The sequence below is a fragment of the Siphateles boraxobius genome, unplaced genomic scaffold (assembly GCF_051911475.1).
Source record: "Siphateles boraxobius isolate OS27281-9 unplaced genomic scaffold, OSU_SipBor_1 49, whole genome shotgun sequence".
Classification (NCBI taxonomy): Eukaryota; Metazoa; Chordata; class Actinopteri; order Cypriniformes; family Leuciscidae; genus Siphateles; species Siphateles boraxobius.
The window spans coordinates 2,627,501-2,643,995 of NW_027509130.1; the positions used below are offsets into that span (position 1 = coordinate 2,627,501).

A 16,495-nucleotide genomic window follows, 5' to 3' on the forward strand; every position below is an offset into this window, starting at 1 on the left:
TCGTACTGTCTAAAGGTGAAGGAGATGGACGATGAAGAGTACAGCTGTATCGTAAGTTCACTCTCTTTATTTATCAAAACTCTCCACTTCACATGACGGAAATCATCTTGAGATTAGTTAACGCTTAGTATATTTGTACTGTTTAAACTTCCTTAACCTGTTTACTGAATATAACCCGATTTGGAGTTCAATTTAATGTTGAACTTTGATCCTGACACAGTCACACTGAACAGAAATATATTTTTTTTTTTAAATTTCAAGAATAAGTATTTTTTTCTGTGTTATTGCTAACTGATGCCAAAGAGCATCATTTAAAGATACACACATTTTATTTTATTACTGATAAATCATAAAAATTGTAACAAAAATGTTTTATATAAAAACATTACCATACATGTATGCATACACACTTATTTTAAATATTGAAATAATTCCATAAGATTTTTAGATTTATGTAATATGGCATTTTTTCTGTATTATTGTTGTTAAATAAAAAGCTAGATTTTGCCAGTATTTATTTTAAATAAGTATGATAAATTATAATTCATTTTATTACTGTTAATCATATATATATAGTATCTTATTACTATACAAACTTTACAAAATTAAAGCCAAATAACGAGTTTGTGGCAATAAATATTAGCAAAATCCCTTAATCAACCCTATGTGTGTGTTTCAGGCGTTGGGCGACCCGTTGTACCGCGTCAGCACCGGGAACTACGAGTACCGCTTGATCCTGCGCTGTCGACAGGAAGCTCGCACACGCTTCGCTAAGATGCGCAAGGATGTCCTGGAGAAAATCGAACTCCTGGACCAGAAACACGGTGTGTTGAGTAGCTCGATACTATAGGGCTGCACGATTAATCACAATTTACATGTAATCGCACTTAAATCGATTTGGCTTATAATGATTTATAGATATGTGGCGTGTGTGAAAAGCCCTCTGCTGTTCAGGTGTGTGTGTGTGACAAACTGCGCATTCAAATAATCGCGGAGGGCTTGCAGCTCAATAATCGTGCAGCTCTACTCGATACGCATCAGAACACAGCGCAGGATCTGTCTGACTGCGGTTTAACCTCTACGCTCCCCCTTCAGTCCAGGACATCGTGTTCCAGCTGCAGCGCTTCGTCTCAGGCATGTCCCGCTACTACGACGACTGCTACGGCGTGCTGAAAGAGGCCGACGTGTTCCCCATCGAGGTGGATCTGTCCCGGACCACCATCAACTACGGCGGGCAGAGCCTCTCGTACGAGGATGAGGACGAGGAGGAAGAGGAGGAGACCAGCAGAGGAGGAGAGGAAGACGATCGCAAGACTGAGAACGGGGCCGAGAAACTCGTCGACGACGAGTGAGTGAAGGATCTCACTGTGAGAGATTGTGTGTTCTCACTGTGATCTCACTGTGAGAGATTGTGTGTTCAATGAAAGATGAATAAATAAAGCATATTATATATTACGTATTTATATATGATACTAAATATTACATTTCTATAATGATGAACTACTTTCAGTCAAAACACTCATCAGACAGAAACGGAATCACTGAAGCGCCTGGTTGCCATGTTACTTACTTTTAGAATAGAATGTTACGTTTGGTTACTATGGTGGCGGAATTTAAACTTTCAAACATTCTCTTTTTTTCACATTTTTGCACTCTTTTGTTTAGAAACATTTCAAATGAACGGGACCTAAAGTTCAGTTGTCAAATGTGTTTTTGCACAACTTGTGTGAGTTTATCTTGCTTTTTTTGCCTCTGAAACACTGGATGAATGTCTTACAGCTCCAACGATCTGAACATTTCACTGTTTTTTGTTGTTGTTTTTTTTTTTGTTTGCTTTGGGTGTTTGGGGTTTATTTAGTTGGATTAAACTGTGTACCTGTGGTTTATGTATGTCCTAGAAAGACTCAAATGTAAGAAAATCAATTATTTAAACCAGTTGATTGAATAAAATGCTTGTGACACCTGTTATGTGTGAGTAAAAACATACATCAGACTTGTTTGTGGGCTTTCTAATTAAACGCCTGAGTTTCTGGAATATTTGTGGTGCTTTCCATCTCCTTTCCTCTGAATGATTCACATTGGCGTGACGGGCAGAAGCTCAAAACTGACAGAAGCGTTTCAACTGCGCTAAATCTCTTTAAATTTTGTCTGAATCTAAGGTTTTACAATTAAAAAAAGACAACTTTGGGTTTGAAAAAGCACTCATAAATTACTTCAAATAGCCTATTAGTTATTAAACAGGCTTTTCTAAACTGTAAAATTGGCCAGGCAAACGTGTGCAGGTCATTGTTTTACACCATGATTTCATTAGATTTACAGTTGATCAGTGTTAACGGTTTCGTGCTGACAAAATATCAATACATTTTACTTACACTTTCGAATCAGAACACATTTATTGTTTAATGTGTTTTTAAACTGATTGACAATTTTGGATATGTTGTAAACATGCTCAAATATGTGTAAAATCTTTTATGTGTAAAATGAGCTGTAACCTTTTTATTAAGTCTTTGATCTGGGATTTAAATATACTTTAATGCAGTATAGGTTTTCAATAAAAGAAAGCTAAAACTAATTTTGTCCTGCTAAAAATTAAGACCAGTTTAAACCAACTATTTAAACCAGTTTAATTCCAATATATTCGCAGTTTTTGTTTTCTTTATGCTGTTAAAAGGTTTTAACTAGCGAAACATTGGTCAGCAGTTCAGCTGATTTGGACTTCTTTCAACAGGTATTTATATATTAATAACTGATAATAACCATTTTAACTCTACTTGTAAACAAGCATAACTGAAAGTTTAATCATTATAAACACAAAACGTTTACAGACGGTTAGCATCATCTTAACTTCACAAGTGTTCATCTAACTGCTTATTTATTTATTTTACACTTATCTTCATTTTAACATCTCATTGGTAGTGCAATAACATGTACTTTATTATAACGAGAAATTAAGGCGTCTAAATACCTCATTTAAGATTTAGTAATTCTTAACGATTTTACTAGCGACTTTTGCTTCCGCATCGACCGTCAGCAGCGGTCACGTGACGTTCGCTGGAGTACGATTGGATGCCTTTATAACTGTCTCCGCCTCCGACTCAGTATCATCCGCCCCAGTGGCCTAATGGATAAGGCACTGGCCTCCTAAGCCAGGGATTGTGGGTTCGAGTCCCATCTGGGGTGAAGATTGTTTTTCTTTTTCTCAGCGTTCAGGTAATATTTTAAGCTGGTTCAGCGTGTGTCAGTCGCTTCTTAGTTAAGCGTTGATTCACATTATCTCGTCTGACTGTCGAGTTTATATTTATTAATGATGTTTTGTCACAAGGAAGCTGTTTACTGACGGATTTCCCACTTTATTTTCAGTTTCTGGGCTGCGACTGACTGAACATGGACACAAACCTGACAAACCGCATTTGTGTTTTAATTCTCGCTTGTTTTGCAGCAACAGCGAGAAGTGACCGTAAGTAACTCTCGTATTTAACCTTGACATTCATAAAGCTCGTGTTCCACGACAGTGTGTTTATGTTTTATGACTTATGTGTTTTACATATTATACGACAATGTGTTCAATGTAAATCTCTTTAAAACACACGTGCTTTTGTTTCGCTCATAAGAGTTCAAGTCAAGTGTGTTTTAAGTGAGTTAAAGAGGAATTTGCTGAAGATGCAGGTTTGTCTATTATACTGATCATGAACACACTGGAGAATAACATGATCCTATAAAACTCAATCTGAAATCTGATATCTGTCTCTGTTACTTTATGGTTCCTTAACAAAGCGAGTTTGGAAACGTTTCATTGTAAGTAAAGAAGGTTTGTTTAAAGTATAATTTATTTAAGGTAATATTTTAACCTGGGTTTGAGATAATATGAGAAACAAAATGTTTAAGTTAGCAAATGTTTGCATCAAATTTATCCAACAATATAAAAACCTAAAGTACCGTTTTTATTTAAGATTGATACTCCCACATCTATCAACAGATTCAAAATGTTTTAGGCAAATTATCCTGAATTATTGGAGTTTATTGAAGTCAGACTGAAGCATTTTTTTAGTGTTTTATTATTTTAAATTCACTCATTGAATATAGATTTATATTCTTAGTTTATAGGGTGTCTCATCTCATTTTTCATCTCATATCCTGAAATAAAGTTCCTCATCTTATGGTTAAAAACGGCATAAAGTATTTTTGAGGAAGTAGCAGATTCCCACATGACTGAGAATCATGAAGAATCAGAACCTTATTTTGTTGCTTTTATATATAAATTAGAATGCATATGTGTATAATTATTTTGTATAGGCTATATAAATACACACAGTACACACAAATATATTATGTAAACACAAACTTTTCTTTTGGATTCGAGTAATTCTTGCCCAGCTCTAATATATTATATAAACCCTGCTCGGCCAAAAAAAAAAAAAGTCTAAAAAAAATTTTAAGTAGTCTATGATAAGATCATTATTGCAGTGCTTATTACAATATTATGTTTCTATCATGTTATATGTTTTCCAAACAGTTCTTATATCCATAATTGATGGAGTGTGTAGCTTTTTATTTCTTAAACACCCATGTAGGAAGACACATCATGATCATATTCCAGGATGATCATGTCAAGATTCATCAGGCTCAAATTATGAAAGACTGGTTGTGAGGAGAATGAATATTAATTTTCACACATGAATCGGCTCCTCTGAGTCCAGATCTTAAACTCAATGAAAGCCTTTAGGATGTGCTGGAGGAGACTTTACAGAGTGCTGGACTCTTGCATTGTCAATACAACATCTTGACCAAAAATTGATGCACCTCTTGATAGAAATAAATGTTGTGTTGTTAATTTGCTCATATTAACGTCATATTGTGTGTGTGTGTGTGTGTGTGTGTGTGTGTGTGTGTGTGTGTGTGTGTGTGTGTGTGTGTGTGTGTGTGTGTGTGTGTGTGTGTGTGTGTGTGATGCGATGCGTGTGTGATGCAGAGCTGCTGAAGGCCACGGCGTACTGGGATTCGACCCATAAGGCCGTTGTGCTGAAGCAAGGCGTTCTGGACCCGCAGGGCGACGCTTACGGCTACTATAACGACACACTGTGGTCGTCGGGATGGGGTGTGCTGGAGATCCGGGCCGGATACGGGCAGACGTCGCAGACCGACACCGTCACCATGTTCATGGCCGGGTATCTGGAGGGTTTCCTCACCGCACCGTACGTGTCTGAAACACTTCAAGCCTTATAATAATAATAACAATAATAATGCATTTTATTTAAGGCACCTTTCAAATCACTCAAGGTCACCATACATCATGTAGCAGGAACAATAACAGTATTAAAATAAGAAATCACAATGGCAATAAAATAAATAAGGGGAGAGCAACAAAGTTTCTTGCACTTAAAAACAGTCATAATTTAAGTTTTTCATAATCATTTCTCACCCTCTCTCTCTAACTCTTATTATTTAAACAAACAGTTTCTGCTCCAATAAGATTAAGCCAGTATATGTAAATATGTGACTTTATATGTAAATGAGCCCTTGCATGATCGGCAAACTTGTTTGCTTGTGAAATGAGTAGAAATGATTGTATTCAGGATTAAGATTTGAGTTAATGTTTAAGTCAGCGCTGACCTATCATTCATTAACAGGTTTCTCAGCCATTATCATTAACTAAAAATGTTTGTGTTAGTTAAAATACAGCTAAAATAAAATCTAAATATAAAAGGCAAAAACTTTCAAAGGAAAATTAGAAGTGTTGCCATGGCAACTAACTGAACCAAAACTGAAATAAAAATCTGATTAGTGTATATATATATATATATATATATATATATATATATATATATATTATAAAAATGACTAAAACGCATGACAAAATTACCAGAAATTTAACTAAAATGAAAATTTTAAATCTAATAATTAAAGCTAATTCATAATAATAATAAATTCAGTTCATTTACATTGGCAGAAAAGTTTAATCAAGTGCTTTTTTCAATGTGAAATTCTGACTGTTGAATCACTAAAATTTCTAAATAGATAAAAAGTTAAACTTAAATAAAAATAAATAAATGACAGCTTAATAATAATTAAAACAAAACAAAAAAACTGAAAAAAATAATAAAAAATAAATTAAATGAATACAAACTCAAAAAAAATGACAGCACACTAGATTACTAGACATTTAACTCTAGTATATTATAGTTATAATATTAAAATATCAATTAACTTATTTTAGTGTTCCCAACAACACTTCTCACAGTATATCAAAATATGAATATTTAATTATTTTATTTTTTTCAATTTATGATTGGTTGTACCTTTATTTTAGCTAAAATATAGTACTTGTAGTTTGATATGAGTAAGAAAGTGAGATTAATGGGAATGACAGTTTGTTGTGTTGTGTTTTAGGCAGATTTTGGATCATTACACCAACATGTACCCGCAGCTGATCCAGAATCCCAAAACCCTGGTGGTCGTGAAGCGCTTCATGGCGTGAGTGCCGCTCTCCCCTGTGTGTTTCTGCCTGGGTGTGCTCCGTACGGTGTGTGTTGATTCTGTCTGTGGTGTTGCAGGAAGCAGGACGAGTGGACTCGGCGTCAGGTGACGCGTAACACCACTGATCCTCTGTGGATTCACACGGGCCTGATTCTGGCACAGCTGGACGGGCTGCAGGCCGGAGTGACCGACTGGGCCAAACAACAGGGCAGGAAGGTGAGAGACCAGCTGATCCTCTCATACTCAACTCAGAAGATTAAAGGGATAGTTCACCCAAAAATGAAAATTAGCCCATGATTTACTCACCCTGAAGCCATCCTACCTGTATATGACATTCTTCTTTCAGACGAATACAATCAGAGTTATATTATAATGTTCTGGCTCTTCCAAGCATTATGATGGAAGTCAATGGGTTTTTGTTTTTGGAAGTCCATCAGAGCCTATCTGTCTGTGATAAAAGTGTTTGAAACGGCTCTGGGAGTTAATAAAGGCCTTCTGAAGTGAAGCAACGCGTTCGTGTAAGAAAAATATCCATATTTAAAACTTTATCGACTAAAATAACTAGCTTCCATTTTCTGCAAACAAATGCAGAAAATGGAGCTTTAATGAAACAAAAATAAAAACTTAAGATGTTTACGTCATTAGAAATAGGATAAATACGGAAAATAAATCTTTAATAAAACAAAAACAAAACTTTGTAGTCATTTATTTTCTGTATTTTGCTTATTTCTAACTCAAAAATTAAGTAAACCTCAACGTTTATTAACTTTATTAAAACTCTGTTTCCTGTATTTTCCCCATTTCTCACTTAAATGACTTAAAGCTTTAGTAAAACAAAAATAAAAACTATTTTTAGATGTTTATTTTCTTTTCCTATTTCATGCATTAGAAAATGACAGACATCTAAAATGTTTATTTTTTAAGGCTCTATTTTCAGTATTTTTCTTGTGTTAAATACAAATAAAACGGTACTAATAAACCTTCAGTTAAATTAATCTATGCACTGCTGGTTAGTGTGTCTTTTTTCTGAATCATCTGTTTAAGCTGAATCTTTTTGGCTTGTTGTGTCTCTCTCTGTAGCCTCTGTCCCAGTTTTCGATTCAGTTCCTGAATGCGGTGGGGGATCTGCTGGATCTGATCCCGGCGCTGGTGCCCAGTGAGACGCCCCGCATGAGTCTGTATAAAGCTCCTCCCATGGGCCACTGCTCCGCGCTCATAAAGGTAACATCAGTGATGATCATAAAGGGCATCAGAAGTCAGCTGATGTGATGTTTTCTCACACTTGCCGTGTGTTTCAGATGTTGCCCGGCTATGAGAACCTGTTGTTTGCTCACTCCAGCTGGTACACGTACGCCGCCACCATGCGCATCTACAAACACTGGGACTTCAAGCTGAGCGAACCGCACACAGCCACTGGGAAACTGTCCTTCAGCAGCTACCCTGGTATGGATCGGTCCATTTGATCATTTGCCCATTGGTTCATTTGTCCATTGGTTCATTTGTCCATTGGTTCATTTGATCAATGGTTCATTTGTCCATTGGTTCATTTGATCATTGGTTCATTTGTCCATTGGTTCATTTGTCCATTGGTTCATTTGTCCATTGGTTCATTTGTCCATTGGTTCATTTGATCACTGGTTCATTCGATCACTGGTCCATTCGATCACTGGTTCATTTGATCACTGGTTCATTTGATCACTGGTTCATTTGATCACTGGTTCATTTGATCACTGGTTCATTTGATCACTGGTTCATTTGATCACTGGTTCATTTGATCACTGGTTCATTTGATCACTGGTTCATTTGATCATCGGTTCATTTGATCATCGGTTCATTTGATCATCGGTTCATTTGATCATCGGTTCATTTGATCATCGGTTCATTTGATCATCGGTTCATTTGATCATCGGTTCATTTGATCATCGGTTCATTTGATCATCGGTTCATTTGATCATCGGTTCATTTGATCATCGGTTCATTTGATCATCGGTTCATTTGATCATCGGTTCATTTGATCATTGGTTCATTTGATCATTGGTTCATTTGATCATTGGTTCATTTGATCATCGGTTCATTTGATCATCGGTTCATTTGATCATCGGTTCATTTGATCATTGGTTTATTGGTCCATTTGGTTCATTGAGAAAAATCGCCAATGGACCAATGTTTAGATTTTTTTTGCACCCTCAGATTCCAGATTTTCAAACAGCGCGTTAGGGTTTTTTTCTGTTAGAACGGTGTCATGTTAGCGGCCCCTAAGTTAATAACTAATGATCTTTGCGATGGAAGTGAATGAATCAAGACTACCACAGCTCTAGAACAAAGTTATTGTCCAGCTAAAGGTAAAGCCTAAACAATCTGTTACGGTAATTTCTATTATCACTGTAAAGCTGCTTTGAAACAATCCATACTGTTAAAAGCGCTTTTATAAATGAAGGTGACTTGACTTGATTCTCAGACAAATATTGTCCTATCCTAACAGACCATTAATGATGTATAAATCTCAATTTCAGAAAATTGACCCTTGTGACTGGTTTTGTGGTTCAGGGTCACGTTGGTTCACTGATCCATTAATTTATTGAGTTGTTTGTTAGAGTAGGCAAAAAAAAGTAGAGTGGGCAATATAGTCAAGTCACCTTCATTTATATAGCGCTTTTAACAGTATGGATTGTTTCAAAGCAGCTTTACAGTGATAAGAAAATTAAAGTAACAGAGATTGTTTTGGCTTTACAGCAGCTCTAGAATAAAGTTATTGTCCAGCTAAAGATAGTTTTGATTGATTCACTTCCGTCGCAACGATCATTAGTCATTAACTTAGGGGCCGCTAACACGACACCGTTCTAACCGAAAAGCTTTAATGTGATCCGGACGCTCATTTGCATAAAACAAATATATACTGTCCAGTTTTTTTATACTGTCGAGTTTTTATGTTTGATTTATTATTTATAAAGTACTATTTTTATAAAGTAGTAGGCAGTGTCTAGTGTGTGTGTGGTGTTTGTGAACTCAGCCGGTGATGGCTGGTGTCTGTGTGTTCAGGGTTCCTGGTGTCTCTGGATGATTTCTATCTGCTGGGCAGCGGTTTGATGATGACGCAGACCACGAATAACGTCTTCAACATCTCGCTGTACTCCTACATCACTCCTGCCAGTCTGTTCTCCTGGCAGAGGGTTCGACTGGCACATGTACTGGCACAGACTGGAGAGCAGTGGGCGCAGACCTTCTCTAGATACAACTCCGGTCAGAAACATATATATTTATATATATATATATTATAGAGAGAGAGATCATTATTTCATTTATGTAGTACATCATTTAAGATTAAAAAGTAAAATATTTAATATTATAATTATATACTATAGTTTATGAAAAATAAAATGTATGTAAAAACTGTATTTTTTTATTTAAAGGGGTCATATTGTTTTTTTCTTTTTCAACTTTAGTTAGTGTGTAATGTTGCTGTTTGAGCATAAAAAAGATTGCAAGGAATCCACTTTTCAAGAACTACAACGGACGGCTCGTTTGGACTAGACCGTGATTTATCCAGATCTTACGATGTCACAATGTTCCTCATTTAAATAATCCCCATCCACGAAATACGCAAAAACGGGATGAGGCATTGTTGAGCTGCGCGAGGGAAGACAGTGCTGTCACTGTCAAAGAGACACTGGTTTATCCAAAAGTTTCCAAAACTTATTTGTTTGATCTTCCTAAGGCTGGCAAACTTAGTGGTTAATTTATTTTAATCACTGTTCCTGAACATTATAACCCCAACGTTTACCTGTGCGCCGCTCATTTTATGGAGAACAGCTTGTTTTCGGTTTCTTTTGTAAGCTCTCGCTTGTGTAAGACTGTTCACCGCTCCTTATAAAAATTAACCATGATTTTGTGATTGATTACTTTTTGTGTTACCTTAGTTTTCCAACAAATATAACGATTGAATGAGGGATAACATAATATCTATAATATATAAGAAAATTACAAACGTACCACTGTGAAATCCGTGCTTGCAAAGTCTGTGCTTGAAATCCGTTCTTTACGATCCTCTTGTTTGTTAACGTTGTCAGGGTCTGAATCAGGCTTGAATTAGTTTGAAACTGACGCCATTGTTAATATTTACAACTGCGCAGAGCTCACTGTTATGAAGGGAAAGGACATTTCCCGAAAAGCACTGCCAATCACAACACACTGGGCCAGCTAACGAATCACAGCACATTTTGTATTTCGGAAGAAGGGGCTTCATCAAAAACGATTCGTTCAACCCAGACTGGGGAGAGAGGAACCGTAACACTGAAAATATCTGAAAAATAATGAATTTTTTGAACGAGCAAAATATGCACCCCTAATACACTTCTAATGCACCGCAAAAACAAAAATCAAGACTTCGTAAAAGGGCATAATAGGACCCCTTTAAAATTATTTAATATATATATATATATATATGAAATAATTTTTAAATAATTTGAAGTATATATATATAATTTTTCATTTTTTTATGACAAGGTACCTTTTTTTTTTTTATTGCTTTGGTTTGAATAGTTACTTATTCCAGTGATGTTTAGATGAGCATTTTTACTATTTAACACTTTAACCCCAAGTGTTATGTTGCTAGTACAGCTGCTGTTCAGCTTTATGTACTTGATGAAGCCCGTTTTGAGTGTTCAGTCTGGACTCAGTTTGCTCTGTCACACTGGTGTAATGTTAAACAGCGCTCTGATCCAGTTCTGAATCTCTCTGTCAGGCACTTATAATAACCAGTACATGGTTGTGGACTCCAGTAAAGTGATTCTGGGCAGCCGTCTGGATGACGGGGCGCTGACTGTGGTGGAGCAGATCCCGGGACTGGTGGAGTATTCGGACCAGACGCAGACGCTGCGCAGAGGTCAGACTCACATGGACTTGTTTCATTGCTTTTTATTGTTATTCTGAGGTGAAGTTGAACAGTAAATGTGTGTGTGCTGCAGGTTACTGGCCGTCCTACAACGTGCCGTTCCACCGTAAGGTGTACGATCTGAGCGGATACGAGCAGATGTGGAAGGAGCACGGCGAGGACTTTTCCTATGACCTTTGCCCTCGCGCCAAGATCTTCCGCCGCGACCAGTCTTCAGTGACTGACCTCACGACCCTCAAACATATCATGAGATACAACGGTAACCATAGCAACCACCGCACAACCAATCGGTTACACCACACTACGTCTAACAAGTGTTGAATTTGAGTCCTGATAATGTCACTTATAGAATAGGATGTAATAAACAATATATATATATATATATATATATATATATATATATATATATATATATATATATATATATATGTGTATATGTGTGTATGTAGTATCCTTATTGATATACTATGGTAGTTTTTATTAATATTTTGTATTAGGTTTTTTATTGTCTTTTCCATTTTAGTTAAAGTTTTAGTAATTTTGTGTTCTCGTCATTTTTATACTTTCTTTCTACTTGTCTTTCTACTTAATCTTTTTTTTGTATTCAAGTTAAACTAAATGAAAATTAGAAATGTTTTAGCAGCTAGCTAAAATAGTTTTTTTTTTAATACTTTGTTTTTTTTTGTATTTTCTATTTTCATTGTAGCTTTCGCTACAAGTTAAAAACTAAATGAAAATTAGAAATTATTGCCTTGGCAACGAGTGAAATAAAATGCATTCAAGTTTATATGTATATTTCATTTAACATTTATTGTGAATTTTAACATTTATTTAATTTCAAGTAGCACATTTTTCAAAAAAAAAAAAGTATGTTTGTTTAACGATTATAACCCTGGTCATACTCGTATCTACAAAAATGAAATTGAAATAAGCTCATACGCTTTAACTCTAGTATTTTATTGGTAACAATAAAATACAAATAAATATAACTGCTTATTTCAGTTTGATTTAAGTTTCAATAGAAATAAGCCAAAATATAATAACTTTCATTGTTTTAAAAAAAAAAAATAATAATTTTAATTCTGAATCATTTAATATTCATTTAATAGTCTTTTAATATCACACAGTGAAAGTAATATTATAATGAGGCACCTGTTTGTTGAATGAGTACCTGTCAATCACGGTCTCCTCCTGTCAATCACTGTCTTCTCCTGTCAATCACTGTCTCCTCCTGTCAATCACTGTCTTCTCCTGTCAATCACTGTCTCCTCCTGTCAATCACGGTCTCCTCCTGTCAATCACTGTCTTCTCCTGTCAATCACGGTCTCCTCCTGTCAATCACTGTCTTCTCCTGTCAATCACTGTCTCCTCCTGTCAATCACTGTCTTCTTATTATAGCGCAAAAGTAATTTAACTCATTACTTTCCATTAAAAAGTAACGAAGTAATGCAATTAGTTACTTTTTTGGGGGGGTATTAATGCAGTATTGTAATGCATTACTTTCCAAAGTAACTTTCCCCAACACTGCTGATGTCAATCTGTCCTCAGATTATAAGAACGACCCGTACTCGCAGGGCGACCCGTGTAAGTCCATCTGCTGTCGCAACGACCTGCGCGAGCATCAGGCCAGTCCTGAAGGATGTTACGACACCAAGGTCAGCTGACCCACTCTCAGTAGCCAATCAGGTTGTGTTCTCTGCCCCTGACTCTCTGTTGTCCTCTGGTCAGGTGACGGATATGTTCATGGCTCGGGGGTTCGTGTCGGAGGCGCTGAACGGTCCCACCACTGAAGGAGGACTCCCCTTGTTCTCCTGGGACACATTCAACAGCACGACACACCAGGGTCTTCCTCTCAGATACAACTTCAGCTTCGTCAGCATGCAGCCGCAGCTCTTCCGCCCCTGAGGATCATGGGAGTTCACTGTCGCAAAAATCAGCCCTTCAATCTGTCCAATCATCTTTTATTCTGAACGCTAAACTCCTCAGCTGTCATTTGACAATCAGTCCAGGACTGTTTCCGCCTCTTTTGATTGATTGAGGAGGTTAATCGTAATGATTCAGTGCACACTGTGTGTTTATTACTATGGGAGCTCATTTCTGCCACATAAGGGGGGAAATCATGCTTTGGTAAGACATGGTTATCACAAAAAGAGTCAAAATCTTGACGCGTCATACTCAAGAGATGAAAAGTCAAAATGACATGCGAAGCCATATTTATGAGATGAAAAATAAAAATGATTAGGGCATAAATTGACATTATGACACTGTCATATTTATGAGATGAAAAGTCAAAATTAAGACATACTAAGTAATTTTTATGAGTCAAATTGATGGTGATTATAGTCTTAATTATGACAGATTAATGAGCTTTTAAGTCAACAATGACAGTAGAAATTACGACACATTTATGAGATGAAAAGTTGAAATTATGACATACTATGTCATAACTATGATTTAATATTAATTAGATTTGCTTTGTCATAAGTGTGACTTGGCATATCATATTTTTGACTGTTTGTCATAAAAATTTGTATGTAAAATTTGGACGACTTTGTCAAATTTGAAGTTGTCATAATTTTGACATTTTATCACAAATGACTGTCATCATTTTGTAAATGTTGAAATTAATATGCGGTCATGTTTATGAAAATGATGTCATCATTTCAATTTTTTGTCAAAAATATAATTTAGGATGTCATGAGTCATATTTATGAGATGAAAAGCAGAAATTTTTCTTTTTTTTGTATAAATATGACTTTACCAAAGCCTGATTGTTTTCTTATGTGCCAGAAATGTGTCTTTGATGGCATGTTAAAAGTGAGGAAGGTTTGTTTTGAATGGAGTTCTGACGAGCAGAAAAACAAAGTGTCTGAGTGATTCTAATGTCTTGTTGACGTGTTCGCTGGTGTGAAGATGTTTTCTCTCAGGGAACGCGAGTCTGAAGTGCCTCTGTTAGTATTGCAGTGTGAATGATCTCCTCATTTCTGGATGTTTGTACTCTTATCTGTGCTTTTCTCTTTGATTCAACCAATGAATGAATGAACTTCATTTCACAGTGTTGAGTGTTTTTTTTTTTCGGATAAGATTTCATTTGTTCCATCTCATGTTCGACTGAAGCTTTGGATCATCAAAGTGTTTGAAAGCAACAAAGCACTGAGAGAGCAATGAAGGTTTGGTAGATCATGTCACAAACACATTTACAGTGAAGGAAAAGACACATGTTTCAGCTCTAGTCTGTGCTGCTTGTAGAGGTTATATTTCTGTTTATTATTACAGTAATTCTTCACATTTCTGACTGTCCAAGATGATATTCGAAGGCTGAAGGAAGATATTTCTGGTTCTTCTTTTCCAACATTTTATTTTACAGAAACCAATCGTGGCACTGGCAATATATAAAAATTAGTACATTTCTGTAATTTCAGAAGTTTTGAGAACTGCATGTTTTTCAGGATTCACACTCTTTATGACCTGTATCTTTTACAGTCATTCATGATTAAGGGTTTTTTAAGGCCAAGCACTGAAAGTGCAGAGGCACCTATTGAAATCGTTGGCGTTCTTATTATTATTCTTCCGCTCTGGAAGTCTATGGCAGCCCATAGAACCGCTTGCGGGAAAGTTATGAAATTTGGCACACTGATAGAGGACAGTCTGAACAGTCAACATAGCAAATTTGGAGTCTCTAACTCAATCCCTCTAGCGCCACCAAGAGTCGACTGATATCCAGTTTTTCCATATCGGACATTTTGGGTGTCAACTATTTTGAATTTTGTACTAAAATGCTGTATTTTGTGAACGCATGTACGTATCATTACAAAACTTGGTATGGGTCATCGGCACAATGCTCTGAAAGAGTCTGAGAAGTTTCGGACCAGCGCCACCTAGTGGTGAGATTATTTACATGGTTATAACTTTGGATTTTGGTCCGTACATTCCTGAATCCTTGCAGGGTCTAACAATACCAAACATGCTAGGTTTTGCCTTATGGTTAGCGCAATGTTGTAATTGACCGTTCGCAAAGCCCCGCCCCCTTTAGTTACTGTTGCTATGTCCGACAAGCTACGCTGCTCTCACGACACACCGTTCTCACGTAGTGAAAAATACATTGCGGAGCAGAGAGGACACTGACAACACGCTGACAGACAGGACGGACCAGGTTACTTTTGATATGAAACACAGTCTCAACTTAAAAATGTGGTAATTTTTTAAAGAAATTTAAACAATAATTATACCGTTTTGTGGCTCTGACAGATCGCTGTAGCGCCTCGTTTAAAGCTGTTCGTGCACCGATCGTCTCTTCCTTCTAGTTAATATATAGCATAAAATAATCATAAGAAGGAATGTTATTTTAACCGCGGAAAGACGTCAGTACACTTTGTTCTTCAAGTTCAAATCCTCCAACGTAAATCTACTAACTCTCCTGACTGCTTTGCCGGACAAAAATGGCGGATTCGGCGGATGGCGGATTATGATTGGTCAGATCGCCTGTCAATCAAACTCCCTGTGAAGGGTCAATTGGTGCTTAAAAAATATTTGCCAATATCTTCCGTAGGAAGTTTTGAAACACAGGTCATTGTCTAAACGTTAATGAACAAATGTCAGAATTTTAATTTTAAGTTTCAAAAAAATTCAATCAAAGTCGCCCATGGGTCATTTTTATGCTCTCATCATACATATAAATGTCTATTACTCCAAAACAAAATGAGATATTTTCACCAAATTTGACACACATGTATGGGCTCACTCTGAGAATACAAAAAAATAAGTGGAACTGCGCCACTTGATGGTGCTATAATAGGACAAAACGAGGACATTGCCATTAATTACAAAATAATATCATGATATTAAATGCAACACTTTACGAATGCATTGGTGTACCGTTACAAACACGGTATGTGTCTTGATAATATTTCATCATACTTTTAGTTGCTGTATATATTATTTTTCAGCCATTTTGCCTACAATCATCTTTAAATGTCTTTCATTTCTCATTGTTGCACTTGCAGTTGGTCTGACACGCCCAGGCATGTTGACCCTGATATTTGCTGCTTGCAGCTATATTTTATTATTATTTTTATTTTAAAAAATGGCAATTTGTATCTGATAAAATATTTCAGAACATGTTCTCGACAT

The 16,495-nt window shown here is 36.2% G+C and overlaps 2 protein-coding genes and 1 non-coding gene across 4 annotated transcripts in view; all 3 read left to right on the top strand.

The window, feature by feature from the left end:
• The window catches only part of pick1 (protein interacting with prkca 1), a 9,007-nt gene extending 6,972 nt beyond the window's left edge, over window positions 1-2,035 (top strand). The window contains exons 11-13 of the mRNA XM_077202472.1: window positions 1-51; window positions 680-824; window positions 1,096-2,035. Of these exons, the coding sequence (XP_077058587.1) occupies window positions 1-51; window positions 680-824; window positions 1,096-1,352 (453 nt within the window). The 3' untranslated portion in view covers window positions 1,353-2,035. The remainder of the gene's footprint in view (window positions 52-679; window positions 825-1,095) is intronic.
• A 987-nt stretch (window positions 2,036-3,022) lies between these two features.
• plbd1a (phospholipase B domain containing 1a) lies at window positions 3,023-14,413 on the top strand. 2 transcript variants are annotated; one of them, XM_077202435.1, is made up of 12 exons: window positions 3,023-3,210; window positions 3,361-3,457; window positions 4,970-5,192; window positions 6,388-6,471; window positions 6,552-6,690; window positions 7,555-7,695; window positions 7,773-7,917; window positions 9,514-9,714; window positions 11,216-11,356; window positions 11,439-11,624; window positions 12,914-13,020; window positions 13,094-14,413. In XM_077202435.1, exons 2-12 carry the CDS (start codon window positions 3,385-3,387, stop codon window positions 13,268-13,270), a joined length of 1,617 nt encoding a protein of 538 aa, XP_077058550.1. In that variant the 5' UTR covers window positions 3,023-3,210; window positions 3,361-3,384; the 3' UTR covers window positions 13,271-14,413. The 2 variants fall into 2 exon arrangements, with proteins under 2 accessions (XP_077058550.1, XP_077058552.1); XM_077202437.1 differs by lacking the exon at window positions 3,023-3,210 and adding an exon at window positions 3,231-3,259.
• On the top strand, window positions 3,108-3,180 carry trnar-ccu (transfer RNA arginine (anticodon CCU)). Its single transcript has one exon. It is a non-coding gene; the product is annotated as a tRNA-Arg (tRNA).
• Window positions 14,414-16,495: the final 2,082 nt, after the last annotated feature.